This window comes from Lonchura striata, chromosome 1 (assembly GCF_050655825.1).
Source record: "Lonchura striata isolate lonStrDom1 chromosome 1, ASM5065582v1, whole genome shotgun sequence".
NCBI classification, from domain to species: domain Eukaryota; kingdom Metazoa; phylum Chordata; class Aves; order Passeriformes; family Estrildidae; genus Lonchura; species Lonchura striata.
Window position 1 is genome coordinate 52,859,294 of NC_140703.1, and position 18,207 is coordinate 52,877,500.

Consider the following 18,207-nt stretch of genomic DNA (forward strand, 5'->3'; position numbering starts at 1 on the left):
GGAAACCTAGGATGAGTGATAACCTACAAATAGCTAATACAACCCCCTCAAGCATGGCAAAGGGGTGGAACTACATGATCTTTATGGTTCCTTCCAATCCAAATAATGATTCTTTCATTCTCTACTGAGCTAATCCATGTGAATTGCTAATGTATCATCGTGTTTGTAGGGCTTAAGTTGGAGAGACTTAACACACACAAACATCTTTATCTATTGGGTGCGCAGAGGACTGAACACAGGTTGCTGAGAAGGCCCATCTAGCCCACCTTGTTATTAGATAATAGCCATCAGATATACACAAGTCAAAAGTTCTTCAGATAGCATGGGACTTGGGAACAAATATCGTCTTTCTCAAAACTGTACCCACAGTTCTGACCTGGAGAACATTGTCACTAATTGAGACAAGGCAGGGTGAAGAAAAAAGTGCATTTTGTCTACCTGTTGTCTCTCCTGTTATGTAACTCCCCTGATCTCTGATCAGATGAATTATTGATCACGAATAAAGACTGATGGAGCTAGGAAGAATAGTAAGATGTGTGTTTGTGTCTTTTTCTGACCATTGAAATAGTGCAACATTCTGATTTTTACTAAATGAGATCTGGATGTAAATACCTTGCTAAGAATTTTGTCTAAGACACAGTTAAAGATTTTGTTTAAAGTACACTTAAAAGATGTTTGCATTCTTCAGAAATCAGCTTGATATGAGATACAGGAATGACTACAATGAATAAGATTCACTGGGGTCTTGGTAAAGTTCAGAGTATTAAATCTTGGTATAATAGCTTAGGTGAACTTCCTTGTCCTAGAACTATTACAGAAAAAAAACAAAAAAAAAGACGCAACTGTAAAGCCAATATTGAATAACATACTATCATTTAATGACAATAGACGTTTTTGTCAAACACTGGTGTGATGCTTTTGTCTCTTCTACAGTAGGTGAAAATTTTTGCCACTAGAGATGGTTAATAGGTAACAGTGATCTTTTAAGTAAATAAATATCTTGTGTTAAATAACTTTAAGATAGTGGTTTCTTTTAATTTTAAAAAGGTATCAAAATTAATTAGAAAGTAGTCACACCTTCCTCCCCCCCAGTCACAATCCAAGGAAATATTTGAGAAATTTGCTGTTTAAAATGTATCACTTTCACATTCCTACCCTCTTAATCCAATTACATACTTTTAGCTACCTTTGTGTGTAGATTTTACCTTTGATCATTTTTGTAAGGCTTCAGTCAGAAAAACCAGCAGCAGTTCTGAGTAGGATATCAGTACATAAGTAAAGAATGGTGGTAGACTAAATCTCACAGAGAAAATTATGCTTTTTGCATAAACAAAACCAATTGTGGGACACAATTAAAACAAATATTCAATTATATGTATATCTTTCTTGCTGAGGGAAATTCCTTGTAGCCTGTTGTCTGTGTATATGTAATTGTTTCTTTCTATATTTTCACACTATAAGCCTTTTGGGGCCAGGAGTGTCCACCTGCTCTGTCACATATTATTACTGCTACTGTTATTACTAGTCATACTTGTAACTTTTTCATTGTCATCCTGAGAAAACAATAAATCAAGTGCAGAAGCAGTTTCAGCAGTCCTGAAACAAGACTTAGGATCCATAAACTCTTAGGTAGGACTTCCTCCTTTAAGTAACTAAATTGTACGGTCATCTCTCTTGGAACCTGGACCTACAGAAAAAAACTAAAGGCTTAAGTGTACAACACAGTTACTGCAGCATAATGAAGTGCTGAATAACAGCTGAGATGTAAAAATGATTCTCACTCCACACTGAACGCAAGATAACTATGACTTATTCTTGATTGAAGGAAGCACATTATGATTTTGTTTGCTAGCCTGAATGTACTAGATTTTGAGCTGGTGGGAGAATATGCTTCATTTACAAATCCAGGCATGTGAAAAGAAGATATTTTTAATAAAGCTCTAATTCACAATTTGTTGTACTATTTATGTATTTACACATTTTGTTTGCACGTGTGTGTGACGTAAAGGTAGAGATGTGCACACAGATACATACATGTGTATTCAAATAGCATTGAAGTAGTGAAGTTGTGCACCTAAAAGTTAGAAAAAGGTATTTTTTAATGATGATGATGATAATAATAATAATAATAATCATCATCATCATCATCATCACTGGGTTTCTTTGAGACCTGGGCCTATTACATGCTACAAATTTGCATAAGGAATATATAAGACCTAAAAATTAGGGACTATTACCAGAATGGTCATGAGAGAGCTAAATCAAAGCTGTGCAGGCAACTCAAAAGTAAGACAATTCCTCACAAAGCTTAGAGTTAGCTCCTGCTTCCCAAAGGAGGGGGAAATGGCTCTATGACCCTCAGAGCTTGTGCAGCCTTCTGGCTTTTCCACAGCAATTTTCTAGTGTGGAAGAGACACAGCATTTATTTGGAAACCTCTGTGTCCAGCCCAGTGCTGCTCATCAAGCCAGTATCTGGGCAAACATTAGTCTCCTTTTCCCTGAATGGGAAGCACAGCCCTGTGCTCTGGAGAGTGCCTGAGACTTGCTGCAGCTGGTGGGGTTTCGTGCAGCCAACTTGCGTTTGTTTTCCCAGAGAGCAGAGGGATGTAATTGCTACGAGACCTTGCGATCAAATTTGCTTAAGACTGTATATTAATCTGTTGATTAATAAGGACTGATTTTTGATAACCTAGCCTTTCTTCCTAAGAAAATGACTAAAAAATTCCATGAGTAAAAATCTGAAAAATTATCAAGAAGGCATTCTGTGCGCAACCTTTTAGAGCCAATGTACTGTTACGAGTTTGTGCAGCATTTGTGCTGGAAATCGAAATATTTCTCTTTAGTTAAGCAATTTTTTTAAAAAAGTCATCAATAAACTTGATTCCCTGTAATATGGCAACCTCCCTACTTTTCATTTTCATCTCTGGTGCTTCTCACTTTTAATTTCACTTTCAATTTTAATTTTTGCATTCAAGCCCAATATATCTTGCTTCTCTTTTCATATTGTAACACAGTTGAAACACGTGGGGCAAAGTTTGAACTAGCTAACAATAATGTCTATCTACTACAAGACATTAGGAAACTTAGCATTCTCACTTTGCATTTTGTCTATGCTATTAGTTTTTGCACTTCAGTTTATTTACTGAGGATATTGTAGTGTTTGTTTTTCTTTAGTTTATAGGTCATACAGATCTGTCAGCCATACTTGGATGTCTGAAAATCTGCAGAACTTTTCTTCTTGAGTTAAAGGGCAGTAATTAGGTTATTATTTTTAAAAACTTCTTGAGAATTTTTTTTTTTTTTGAGAAAGAAAAGGGGGACAACAAGTTACTAAATACATACATGGTATATTGCTTTGGTTTACATTTCTTGTTCTGTGCACTGCTAGTATAGAATTAGGGGCTGTAAAACTCAGAGTAGAGGTAATAAGGATCAAAAGTCAGGGTCCACACCATCTGAGGAATTGCCTGTATCAGACCAATGTAGATATTAGTCATGAAATCACATCCAAATCCATATTTTCAGGAAAGCTTAGTCACTTACTCATAGGTATGAATCACTCAGAAACTCAAACTTGTGTCTTTCACCTTGGACAAGTTTCTAACCTGTCTGTTTTAGTTTCCACTGTACTAAAAAAGAAGCCTATTATACTGTTTTACTGATTATACAGAGCAACAAATCTAATGAGGATAACTTCTTTCTTTATAAACTGAAGTAACAGGATCTTACACAAAAAAACCTAAACCCATATTTTTCAGAAAATGTTCTAAACATGTCCTTATAGACTACTCAGTCAGGCACATTCACTCTTACCTATTCCCTAAGCATACAGAAAATATTAGTATCCACAATTGCATGCAATAATTACATATAGTAATGTATTAATTATCTATTGAATGGGAATTTTTTTTACAAAAGCACGTACCACTGTAATTGAAATGTTTGCAAAATACTTTGTGATGTTTATTGTGTTGAGAAAGAAAGAAAATGTAGTTTTTGGTGGTTTTTGGTTGACTTCTGACGGTTCATTAGTCTTTATATTTTAAAATATTTAAATTCCAGATTTCTGGTCTGAAGTTAACATATTTAACCAGATGAAAATGGGGTCCAGTTTTTATTTTTTGAACACAGTTCATACAACACATCTGATTTTTTCTTTTTTGATGATGTCACAAATGTATTTTTGCTTATCTAAAATCTCATTGTTATCTTTTAAGAACATATAATCATAAAAATAAACTGGATTTTATCTATGAAATTAGCACAACTTAGGTATTAGTAAAAGGAGACAAATGGAATATCTATTTTTAGGTAAATGTCACACGGCCTGTAACTGAGTTGCTGAGCTTTCAGTTGTCTTGGACAGTTTCATTATTCATTAAATTGAATTTTAAAAAGCTTTTCCTGTGTTAATCTTTTTTGGTGAAATAATGAAGGATTATTATAAAATATCTATATTCTATGGGATTCATTGTAACTGTAAAAAAAATCACTTATTAACTTATATAAATTCAGCATTTCCTGATTAATGATTAAACCTATACTCTGGTATTCAGCATTTAGGATTCATTCTTATTTCCTGGAATTAACAGTTTCTACTACAATTTTTATTATCAGAACATAAATAAGGGAAAAGTAAAGTGGGAACAAATTTGGATTATGGTGCAAAATGCAGTTATAATTACTTTGCTGTTGCCACAAAACCAGTATGCAATAAAATTAAAACAGTGAATGAAGCAGTCTACATGATCGAGGTTTTAAACTATTTTTCAGATTGCTACTTTTGTCAGGAAAGAATAAACAGTATATAATTCTAAAGGTTCTTTTAGCTTCTCCTTTATATATGGAAAATGTTTATCAGAGAATAGGGGGGTTTTGTGTGTGTGTGTGTGTGTGTGTGTGTGTGTGTGTGTGTGTGTTTTTCTTTAATTTGCTACTGCACATGTATATAATCTGTCATGATAATAGCAGAACTAACACTTTCAATTGAGAACCCACATTACTCAGGGCCTGTTTAAGAGCATAAACAAGACTTCATAACCAAAAACCCCCAAAAAAGTGCAAAACTTATGGAGGGGGTAAAAAAGAAAAGAAAAATCCTTATGTAAAGCCACATACAAAGGGTTACAGAGAAGACTTGGGAAACTTATTTTTCCATGCCATAGTACTTTCTCCCCTAATCACTTTGTGGTCTCAGATGAGGTAGCAATCCAAGTATCAAAAATATTAGACAGATACTGTTTAAAAATGGCAAAAGTGTTTTCTTTCCTTTAATGATATAACAGTAACATAGACACCTTATAAAAATGCCTTTATCTGTAGACATGTGTCCTTTATACAGTCTCACAACACTCGTATATTGAAGATAAATTGTACATCTGAATTTAGGAAACTGAATTATATAGAAATCAAACCACAAATTTATAACAATTCAAAGACTAAAGCAGCAGTATTTGATTTGGGCAGTTTATGAAATGGTTTCCTCACTGTCAGGAGGCTAAGATTACCAATTTTTAGCATGCTGATTATGCATATTTTCCAGTGGACATAAATAGCTTAGATCATGAAGACCACTTCAGAAAAATGATCCAACACAGCTGATACTGATGCTTTGTTTGGTAATTGTTGCTGAGATACAAATTGTTTCAGCAAACACAGAAGATAACAGAAAGAATATGAGACTAAAAGGAGATCAGTAGCACACACACACACACACAAAAAATTGGTTTGAGTTGTTAGTTGTTATTGTTGGAAAGTCAGACTCTTTTGTGTTTTTGCTATGTGATACTGCTTGTGTATATAATGGTACCTGAAACTATTCCTGAGCCAGTGCTGGGGTTCACTTGCCTAAAGACATGCTTGAATTGTTGTCTGTAATTCCATAAAATATCAAGTTTTCCACATGAAAGGAAGGGGAAGACCCAAGGGCCTGGCAGATAGCCTAATTTCAATTTCTAAAAACTACCTATAATCAAAATCATTTGGCTTGGTTGCCTAGGCATAGATATATGCTACTACCTTAGATACCCTGGAGTATACTGCCTTATCTACACCTCCAGATAGCCTTGGGTCTCCTGCAGGTGCTGTGTGGTGCTCACCAACCCTATAAGACATGATTCAAATGTGTGTTTAGGCCATTGAACTGAGTCTGGGAGAAGGGTCACTGTATTCTTTGGAAGCACCAGATGCAGATTCAGCTGACCATAGATAGGCCTGTCTCCCACAGAGTGAGCTCAACAGCTCTCCAGAACCTTTTGTCTGGATCCCTGTTGACTGTCACAGGAACTAAATGGTTCAGCTCACTCTGTGGAAACAGAAATTTAAGCAAACTGAATCCTAATAGGGTCAGAATGAAAAAAGGAAAAGGAGTCTGCAAATAAGAGGAATGATTATACAAACAAACCTGATATGTTTAGATCAGCATTTGTTTGCGAGGCTGACATTGTACACTAGTTTTCTGCTTCATTTTCTCTTTCTTGGCTGCATTACCTTCTAGTCCAGAATTGTTTCAATTTATTATTACCATCCTTAGCTACCTAATTGTGCTACTAATGAATACAAATAATCCAGGCATCAGGCTTTTACGGACCCACTTCAGTGTGCAAATAATGGTTTGTTGTGTAACTGCTGATTATGGAAGAAGGTAACTCACATTATGGAAAATACATGCTGAAATATTGGTGATGAGGAAAGCAATGGATTCTGTACTATGCTTTTTAAATTGTGAAAAAGTATTGTCATTCCATCAAGCTGTCCATTATGAGAAAATGTGAGATCATCTGAGCTTGTTTTTTACAAAAGCATGTGTACTTGTATTTGGAACTTCATTTCAATTTTTTGAGTGCCTGTATTAGCACTATCACATATGAAATATGTAGTTGGCTACCAAATTGCCTATTCAAGTACACATGTATGGGGTTTGAGCACTCAACATTAAGCATTTGCATTTCAAAATTGGATTCCTTTTGCTTGAAAGCCTTGAAAATGGTACTCTATGGTCAGCCTAGTACAGCGTCAATTGAAATGCTGTTTGAATGCAATGTAGAGCTTCCAATTGCTGCTTCAGAAAGTGTTATGCTGAATCTGGAACACTTTGCATAATTTAATTAATTATGCCACTAAAAACTGATTTTCTCTCAATTTAAAGCAAACAGCTTTTATGAGGGTGAACTGCAGCACCCAGGGATATCAGGTGTCCAAGCTTTTAATCCTATTACAAAGAGTTGACAGCCACTGATGGAAACTGGAAAAACATAAGACTCCAGCAGGGCAACAAGTGAAGAGGAAGAAGGCAACAGATTTTAAATAAATTTTGAAACCACTGTATGCATTAAATCAAAACCAAATGTAAAAAGTGACAGAACTGGTAGCTTGCACTTTGTTGTGGAGACAGTGAATAGTGTCTAAAGAGTAACACTTGTTTTGCTTTGACATTAATGAAAATAACTGTTTCCTCTAAGATGAAAAGTATTCTGTTTAACTAGCATAAGAAAAACAAAATGATTGGCCAAGACTTTTTGTATCTGTGTCTGTTCACTTAAAATGTTCAGTAGCTCAACAGTCGGAAGTTTGAAAGTGGTTTCTAATGTTACAGATTGGATTCTGTCTAGAAATCATTTTCCATATAAGCATATCTTAACAGATGATCCCAGATACAAGTATTAAATACACTGTCACTAAATACTAGCCTTGATACTTTGACTTTCTGAAACTTGTCTTCTCTCTTCCAAAATTATTATTGGGTTCAATATCGCACTAAAAGAGCACACACTGTAATTCTGAGGCAGAAGAGAGTACTGATTTAGAAAAGCTCTAATTTCTGAGCCACATAGGCAGAGCCATAATTGGCAAACTATAACTGACCTTGCAAAATTCTGTGACCAGGTTAGGAAGGGTCACAGAAGAATTGACTCCATCTCCATATCGAACATCAGCATGCAACATGAAATTAACTGCACTGTAAAAGATCTTACTGATAAAAATAGGGAAAATATCTCATTACTGGCAATTCAGCAGCTGTATAAAATGCAAACATCCTCCTTATAATGCTAACAAATATTTATATAACTACTAATATATATTTATGAATCATTTGTATTCTTCATATATATAAAAGATGCTACACCTGGCTCAAAGGGGAAACAGGAGATAGTAGGGCTCATTGAAAGAGCTTTAACCTAGATTTAAAGGGGGAAAGGGATAAAATCAAGCTCATTAGAGATGTCTGGACGAGGCACAGCAGTGTTTGAAGGACATGTTTTAGCAAGGTCCTTTGCTCTGCCATCTCACTGGAGGTAGAGGATGGAGAGCCATGTGGTGGCAAAGACTGCAAAGTGGGTTATTGATGTGTTAGAAATTGCAGAAGTACCTAAGAATAGTCATGTAGGAATTACTTGTCTCCCCGAGAAACGTGGTGGGATCAATAGGCCTGCTGAATCTAGAGAAACACAGCATGGCCGCCAAACAGGAAGAGCTGGAAGCCATTGTGCAGCAGGAAAACTGTGGCAGAGTTGCCAGCACAAAGACATGATGGGATGACTTCCACAACTGGAGTGCTGCAATGGATTACTGTAACTCTTCAGAAGGGATAAGCAAAACAGGAGGGTGGGGTAGGCTTGAATGTTAGGGAGTGAAATACGTACACCGCAGTGGTAAAAAGCAGAAAATTAGAGAATATGAAATTAAAAGGAAAAAAATATTTTTCCAGATAAGATTTTGCTGCTTGACTATGTATTTAAATGTGTGTTACAGCTTTTTGAGAGTGTCTTAGTTCTCAAAATACAAGGAAACATGCTCACTTGTCAGAGGTCATGAGATTTGAATCATGCATTTACCATCTCAAGTATGTTCACTGCATAAAGGTTATGAAGATTTCTTGTAAAATAATAAAAGTATTTCATATAATTGATTCTTTTCATTGTTTCATAAAATTGCTTTGTTTGATTGCGGGAGACTTTGGACTGAATTTTCATTACCTACTTCTGAACAATTTACACTGGGATTGAGACAGTATTGAGCTAATGAGTTAGAATTTATATTGAGCCTTAACTGTCTTCTTGAAGTAACTAGGGAAAGAAAATCATGGCAGTAGTGGAGTATTTTTCATTATAAACTATGCTGTATGGCTTTTACAATCAGGTTTTTAATAGATTTAGAGAAATTAAATTGGAATTCTACCAACTTCTATGCTTTTGTCATCCAATGAAAACAGTGTTAAAATACGTCAAGACTAATAGGCTTATCCCCTTTCTACTGAAATAAGAAGGAGATGGTGTAATTCCTGTTCTTTTTCAGGCTCTGTGGTTCATTAAAGAGTAGGATGTATGTAGAAAAACATTCAGAAATATGTACTTTGCTATAACCCATAATGCTAAATAGAAACTGAGCATCGATTGAACACATCTTATATCATCCTGAAGTCCCTATCAAGACACGCTTCTATGAAAATAGTAGACATTTTCAAAGTCAGGAGGTTGAAATTGTGCTCTACATGAAAAAGGAAGCAATCATATATTGCTGATGGGTATATTAATACTGCTGAGAATGCATGTATATATCCATATTTATTAATATATTCAAACATTGTTTATTGATTGTGTATGGTAAATAAACTCAGTGAGTGTATAGATTACTGTGTATGCATAAACATATATACACTCAATTTCAGCATTATATGTAAGTACACACTGAGAATAATACAGTTTGTCAGGTTGGAAGATCTTAAACTTTTCATTGCATATAAATATACAAATTAATAATGAGATATTAATTATTATTGTCCTTTATACGGAGTGTCTCATATTGTCCTTTAATTGTATATTATTTAACTCAATGGTTATTTTTTATCAAGAAGTCTGCAATAGTGAAAAAGGGTGTTTCTCAAAGAAATGAATTATTTCTCATCGCAGTACTTGTTTGTCCCCACTCTTCTTTGCTGTTAGTCTGTTCCATTACCAGAAGACTGCAAGAATCAACATAATTCCTCACATTTTTATTAATAATATGAAATAAAAATTGAATATACAGAATACAATGGTCAGGCAAGCATATATGCAGGCATAGTGCTGCCCTCAATAAATTAATTTATTAATTACTTCAAAGAATGTTTATTTATTCGCAAATACATGACACAATATAACTTTAGTTTAAATTTTAATTGGCATAACAGGATATATTTTCTGTTAGACATTTTGCAGGCAAAAATATTCTCTCACATATTAAAAAGTGCCATATATAGTTTTATTTTCTAAGTATGAGAAAAGTGTATGTACAATATACACAAAATACAAACTTAATGTGAATGAGCACAACTCTAATACTTTAAGTTTGTGCTACCTCTTACTTTAAAAAAGTTATTCTTACATTCCTTTTTCAGAGGGTGATAATAAAACCCCAACCCTAAAGTCCTTCCCCCAGGCTGCATATTAAAAAATAAAATTAAAAATAAATTTCCACTTGCAGAAAAATTTAGAATGCTGGCCTTGCTTCCAAATTCAGAATTGAAGATTTGGAGTCCTCATTCATCCCAATAATATATATTCATTCCCCACAGGCAGCAGTGATGGTTCTTGGGATAAAGAAAAACTTCAGTCTCCCCCCACCCAAGGATCACAGGCCTCTGTTAACCACCCCAACTTGCCTGGACAGCATAATGTTCCAGTTAGCCATCCTCTCAACCCTCAACAGAACCGCCTTCTGCCAAATGGTACGGGTTGACATCTTTAAGCACTAACATCAGCAGTTTTCTAGTTCCTGTCTATTTTTTTTTTTTGTCTTTCTATAAATAGGCAATGAAAAAAATCAAGGATGTGCGGAATACTGGAATACTTCCTTTAGCATATTAAGCAGGGGAAGTGGAGACAGTAAAGAACAAATACATATGCAATAAAATTGATACTTAAAATAACTTTGAATCTGTGCATCAGTGGCATAATGACACATTGCTAAGGTGCCTTACAGCAGATACCAAAAACTATAATAAATAGCCATGGCTTAGCAATGATATCATACATTACACAGATATGAACAAACTAAGAGGTCTAATAGCCTCTCCTTGTGGCTAGAAACCCTCCATGGTTGCTAGTGATTCAGCCCTGCATCTCCCAGAAGAGAACTGGCTTAGAGCTGCTTTTTCCTGCAGTGTGATCCATCTTGTCATCTGTCACTTGAGTATTGTCCATCAGGAGAAAAAGAAGACAGCCCTTGAGAAAAGATGCACAAACCTATTTTTCTGTTTTCCCCCCAACAGGGTTGGAACTTCCTTTTATGATGATGCCCCACCCGCTGATTCCCGTGAGCCTACCTCCAGCCTCCGTCACGATGGCAATGAGCCAGATGAACCACCTCAGCACCATCGCCAACATGGCAGCAGCAGCACAAGTGCAGAGCCCTCCCTCCCGAGTGGAGACATCTGTTATTAAGGTAACTATACAACAGACCAAACTGAACCCACCCAAACCAAAAGGCACCAAATCATAGCCCGCTCCCAACCACCATAAATATTGTAAAGGAGTATTCTATAGGTGTCAAGTGTTCTTAGGTAAGTCATAGAGTCAGTAAATACAAGAAAACTAAGTGTGGTGACTCTGAGAGCACAACAGGCTACCAGTGGCCACTGTTAGCATCTCAGTTTCCCTCAATCTCTCTCAATCAGTATTAAAGCAACACTCGAAGCATTTTCATTCACAGCTTTGTGATTTCTCATATTTCATAGACTGTAATCTAATGTTCCTTGAGATATAATGGAAAAAATTACTCTTAAATTAGAAGGGATTGTTCTTCCAACTTTAAAATCTAAGCATTTGAGCTGAATGCTCTAAGCTATCTGAAGAAGGCTGAAAGGTTTGATACTTTACCTATGCAGAAACTAAATTTGCCAAATTCCAGAACAAATTAAAATGAAGTAGCATAGAACAGTCCCAGTAATCTGCAGGCCATAGCTGCAGTATTATGGGGATATCTCAAAAATATCAGATATCTTAACTTGTCTACCTGTTTTAGGTTTTGTTTGTGGCATATAATTAAATTAATGTTTATATAGGCATTTACCAGAGGCATGGAGTCTTTTCTTCCTTTTACTGAAGGTGATCTGTTTTCATTTTAAAGCATTTCATTTTAAAAGACACTTCCCTGTTACCATTGGATAACTATGACTTGATCTTTATTCAGATATCTGTATTTTGCCTCTTATCCTTTTGTTCTAATAAATGAGAAAGTACAAAAACTTTTGTTCTTTTATCTAATGTATCTTAGAAGTAGAAGCAAGAAGCAAGTTTATGTGTTTTTTAGGGCTATGTTGGAAATCTGTCCATTCATGCAATTCCTTTGACAAATATTAGGTAAACTTAGATTCTCTTTGACCTTCATATCAGGAGTTACAGAAGTTTTGAAGTTCATGATGATTTAAGTAGAGTGAAGAGGTCTGACTTTAAGACATTGAACATACTGGTGCACCTTTCTTCTTTAGCCTAACAAGTACAGAGCCACAAATAACTGTTCAGTTAAAATTCAACAAATCTATGTTTTTATTGACCTAGAAAAATATGATCTGATGCCTAATTTAGTCCCCTATACTTCCAAATCTAAGTTCTCCTTTGGAGGCCTTCAGTGGCATCCCTTTCTCACCTTTGTTGACATGAGGAGTTAAGATACTGTTTTGAAAAGAATTGCTTATATAGGTTGTTTGCAAACAAGACTAGATCCCACCCTGGTTTTCATCTTGTCCTTGTGTTGGGGATATAAGCATTCTGCTGCTAACTAAGTGATTACATGGTGATTTTTGCAACTCTATTTTCCCATTTTTACTTGATTGGTATTTAGTAAGCGTTACATGATACTAATGTTTTCTGGAATACACGTGGTGCTTTATTTAATTCTAAATTTATTTTCTTAATTGGACTGGTGGCCACTGGTCCTACTGAGGTATCTAAACAATGAAGACTGAGATAGTGCATATGCTAAATGACACCTGACATATGAATTACTGTGCCAACAAAACTTTGTTTTCGCTATTTTCATGCTGTTTTCCCTCCTTTCATTTTCTATGAGCTATTTTATTTCATATGTAAAAGTATAAAATTTGACCTTCATGAGCATTGGTAAGCTTCTGTTTCTAAACTTTAACAATCTGACTTCTAGCTTGTAAAACTGATTTATAAGTTAGTTGTACCTATTAAAGCTGCTTAGGTTACTATGGCCTACATTTAAATGTGTCTATGGGAGCATATTGCAGTGTGACCACTAGCTTTGTCTCCAGTTACCACAGTCAGGTACATTTGAGTACAACATCTCTCATAGGCCATGTAAAAATGGTTTCCTTTTGTGGATATCTGCTCTGTTGACAGATCTAACCCCATTATGGGAATACTGCTGGACCCAGGAAGCACTTAACTGAGAAGTACTTTTGGCTCATGTGATCTAAACCTGTCTAGTAGGTTTAAAACTATTGGACTCTGAAAGGGACATACTATCATATAACTGTGCATATTATTATAACTGTGGGCAGTCCCATACAAAAAAGTTTTCTTTATCCTGGGGGGTGTTTACTTCTTAACAAATTCATTTTTGTAACTCATCTACTTTCTTTAGCAGAGATAGATTCCTTATAATGAAGGTGAAAACTTTGAAAGTGCCTAGCAATTTAGGCTCCCTGAAACATTCTATCAGCACTTTGTAATTGGAAAATCATAATTTCTTTCCAAAAGTTTGCTTATTTAAGAATTTTTTTCTCTTAATAATCTACAGTATGTATCAATGTCATTTTTGAAAATTCAGCTCTCATGTCCATGCTAATTAAATATTCATCATAGCTGCCAACTTTTGCATAACTCCTGGCACGACATCCTGTGCAAGTTATTTGACAAACCAGGTTTCATGTTCCCATCTGGTTTACGCATAACCGTAATATAAAAATATGTGGATTTCAATGAATTGTTTTTAAATTGCCAAATTAACCTGAGTTCTCTTTAGAAAAGTGTGCACATATGAGGATGAAATACACATTTCTTTTGAAGTTTGCACTAATAAATTAAGGATTTGGGTCCTTTATGTAGAACATCGCATTACCCAAGTGCTGTTGTGACTTCTTCAGTCAAGGCCTGTAAGTTACTGCTCACAATTCATTTCTACTAGGGGTGAATCCATAAACACAATTTTAATCTGTCACTCAGAACTCACTTCTACATGTAAAATCTTGTTGCACATAGTTATTTCAACAGAACTATAAGGGCTAAGGAACTTACTGTTTCCTATTCATTCCTTCAGCCCCATTGCGGTACAACATATGTCTAGATTTATATCCTCTGTTATTATCTACTGCAGAGGGATATGGTCATATGGATAGAGGTAGCACAGCTAAGTAATTATGTTCCTATTTTTTAATACTGAACAGGATTGAAACATAAACCCCAGAAACTTAAAAGCATGAGGTCATTATTAGGTGATTTTCTTCCCGTGAGGATGGACATAATGTCACTGGCAATTTACCTGTTCTTCTCGAGGCATAGTCAGAGGCTGTGATTTTAATGTCCACTGAATTATATGCACTGAGTAGTTGAGCAGGAAACTGCAATCAGCATACGTCTTGAACCTTGTGCTGGCAGTGTAATGTTTATGAATAATAACTTATACTACAATCAAAATAAACATCTTCAAGAATAAATGTAAGTGAGAAGGTCAAACCTCCTTTTTCTTTATTTTTGTAGGAATAGATAAATAGTGCAGTTGCTCTCTTTCATGAAACTGTTTGTTATTAGAATTATAGCTTCTAGTTTTTTATTGCTATTATTTTCAGACATCTTGATTTTGTTTTCATTATGGTTTGACTCATTTTTTAACCCTAATTTTACTGAACTATTTTCTCCTTAGTATCAATGTTTCCACAAATTGAAAACTTTTTGAATCTCTCATCTCAGAGTTTGTAGTTGTAATCTGAAACAACAGCATAGATTTGAAATTAGAGTACAGCATGTTTGCCAGTGTAAAGTCTGCTTGAAAGTTAGAAGGCCTGTGAGAAATTTCGACTCTGAAAAGTAAATCAATAGTAACCATATCTAATTAAGTAACAAAGAACAAAATTAAGTCTTAGAAAATCAAAGTCTTCAGATTATGAACAACCAGGTTCATTGGATAGAAGGATTGCCTTTGTGAACAGTGCCACAGTAGATGACTTGCTGACCTTTCCTTCCAATTCACTGACTTCACAGCTAGCGCTGTTATCTTTAAACTCACAAAGCTTCAAATGCCTTTCTATTACTGGGCAATATTTCATTTCTTCATGATAAGATGTTGGAATAAAGCTGAGATCATGTACTAACTAAACATTTTATCCTGCTGTATTCAGGAGATGAGACAAAGACAAAATTACAAGGGAAGGCTTACAAAGCAACATCTTAGATTTGGCAGTGAACTCTGAGCCCTAAAATTTCAGAATTATATTTCAGAAGAGTGTTGTGCCCTTTCGAACATGAGACGAACATTAGATGTCTTTTTGTAATGGAATGTTTAGATATATGAGTTGGATGAATAAGAGGAGAGTAGCAACAAGCAGGGACAGCAGATTGTGACAACAATGAATTGCAGTGAGTGTGACAGCTGTGACCTGGGGATGCTTTAGACATGAAGTGGCTTTCATCACCTGCCCATGGTTTCAAAGGCTCAGCTTGTTAGCAGTTTTACTACATCAATTTTTTTTTCACTCAGCAGAAAGATATATGAAAATATAAAGGACATACCTTATGTTAATAGCAACTGGAAATTACATTGTAAAAGTTAGAACAGAGCAGCAGTATGCCAGAATCAAAAATTGCAATTTATCCATATGTGACTAATACTTATAGAAAGAATTAAGAATAAAATAGAAGAAACCAATATGTCCAGCTGAAAAAGTGGAGACAGCAGTAGCACAGTAGTTTTCCACTGCATAATGGATATATCAGACTAAACATTGCTAATTCCCTCACATCTATCACAGCACTGGTTGTGTTACACTATTTTATACCTTTTTTAAAATCTGTCTGTATATAGATAGATATATTCCTGTGAGCCAATAGCAGAAATTTACTATAAACTTACTTAACAAAGGTAGCTGCTGACAGATTTAATTTTTTAGAATAACTCTATTTATAGGACTATTCTGACATGAAATTTTATTTTGAAATTCATTCACTTTTTATTGGCAATATGTATATTCTTGTTGATGTAATTTAATGTTCCTATCTTTTTTTTTTTGCCTATAATAGGTCAGCTGGTCAGAGCCTGGTGCTAAAAACACCCAAGTCATGGATTCAATCCCCATATAGGCCATTTGCTCAACATCTGGACTTGATGGTCCTTCTGGGTCCCTTCCAACTCAGACTTGTGTGTTTCTGTGATTTTGTTCCCAAAAAGTCCAAATAATAGCCAAAGAGAAGAAATTCGTACTGCCATACAAAAATGGCTGAACAGAGTACATTTTAATGTCTCATGTCAGACTGGTGGTGAGCAAGTCCAGAGAGCATAACTGAAAGGAAACAGGCTCTAAGAGGAAAAAGGGCAAGTTCACTTCACCGATCTGAGTCTTGAATCCTGTACTGAAGGCAAAAGTTTTCTATGGACACTTCTGTACCATACAGGAAAAGCATTATGCAGGCAGTGGCAGTATTCCTGTGAAGCTGGATATGCTGTATGTGTTTTACAGACAGGGAATAAGAACAAAATTGATTGTATTCCAAATTGGCAGGAAAAACCTTTTTGTATGCCTAACCTAAAAAACACCTGACTTTTCAGATAACCTACTATTTTTAGAGACATTAGTGTATTATGCATTCAAAATAGAAATTTTAACATTACTTTAAAGTGCTTTTCTTGAATGTGTAAAACTTTCAAGAGGGAAGCTACTTTGATTTCCTCTTTATACATGAAATATGATCAAGTTTTCTTCTTTATGTAAGGAGAAATTTGATTTAGAGCATTTAAATAATAAAATTTTATTGGTCTACAATAAATATTTTAGAATAAAAATAGGACTATCAGCTTCTAAAACAACTACTTTTACATGTTAAGAGACCAAACATGAAAATTGGAATATACCTATAAATTTTTAAGTATAATGGAAATCAAATAACACTTAATTTTATCCTAGCTGCAGAGATATCAGATATCCTAGCTGATATCTAATTTGTAGGAACTTGAACATAACAGAGAAAATCTACGCATTAAAATATCTTGTATATATGCACACTCCTTTTTCTTTTTTTTTTTTCATTTAGAATGAGTAGATCCTAGGTCAAAGTATAGCTGACCTTCTTTATTATGGCTTAACCATCTTTATATTAGAGGACACTGTGTTCCACCTCATTAATTAGTTCTGCCTATATGATTAATATTATTTGTTTTAGCTTTTAATACACTTTTTATACAATGACCTTAGAGGATGCTAACTAAATATGGTAGGCTGTAACTTGGAATCATGTTCTTTTTTTTAATAATATGGGATCCCTCTTTCTTTTATCATGCGTGTCTCTGAGGTGCAGTTTGACGCTAATAGCAGCCTTATGCTCATATGAATGAACTTGTAGCAAGTAAAACAGGTATCTACACACAACACACAGAAAATAGTACAAACTTTATGTTTGGAGATTTGCATGTTCACGTGTGTAACAGGGAGCTATGTATGTAGTGTGAGATTGATTCAATGCAATATGGCCATGGCTACAAGGAATGAGATTCATATTTCTGACTTCTAGGGCATAGTGCATTGGATCTATCTGAGATAGTTACTTTAGAATGAGGCGAGTTATACCTTGGAAATGTAAATGTGTGGGTGACAAATGAGCCTAGGATGACTAGTTATGATGCAGATGTTTGTAGTACAGACAATGACATCTAGTCAGATGAATTTTTGGTGTGTGGCTGGCTGTGTGGTTTGGATTTAATTTGAGGGGTGAATTCCTAGTGATGCTTCTTAAGCTTACTTTTCAAGTAAGGCTAGATTTTCAGATGAGCAGAAAAAAAGCTTAAAATATCAGAAAGTGTGTCCAGCTTCCCAATAAGGAGTTACTACTTTGATTGGAACAAAGTTTCTTGCATGTATATATATTTGCATATTGCATGGGGTTTTTTGAATACCTTAGAAGGAGATTTTGTTTATTGGAAGAAATATTCATTGTGAATGTAAAACCAAGCTCTTTCTTCTGTTGATAGGGATAGACTTTGTTTGCTTGCTTGTTT

General features: G+C 35.0%; 1 protein-coding gene across 8 annotated transcripts in view; it reads left to right on the forward strand.

Moving 5' to 3' along the window:
- The window catches only part of DACH1 (dachshund family transcription factor 1), a 352,983-nt gene that overhangs the window by 224,395 nt on the left and 110,381 nt on the right, over nucleotides 1–18,207 (forward strand). For 4 of the 8 annotated variants that reach the window (XM_085576681.1, XM_085576669.1, XM_031504835.3 and 1 more), the window contains exons 4-5: nucleotides 10,553–10,705; nucleotides 11,249–11,421. In XM_085576681.1, coding sequence (XP_085432807.1) covers nucleotides 10,553–10,705; nucleotides 11,249–11,421 — 326 coding nt within the window. The remainder of the gene's footprint in view (nucleotides 1–10,552; nucleotides 10,706–11,248; nucleotides 11,422–18,207) is intronic. The other 4 variants (XM_021548063.4, XM_021548061.4, XM_021548062.3 and 1 more) reach the window with 1 other exon arrangement.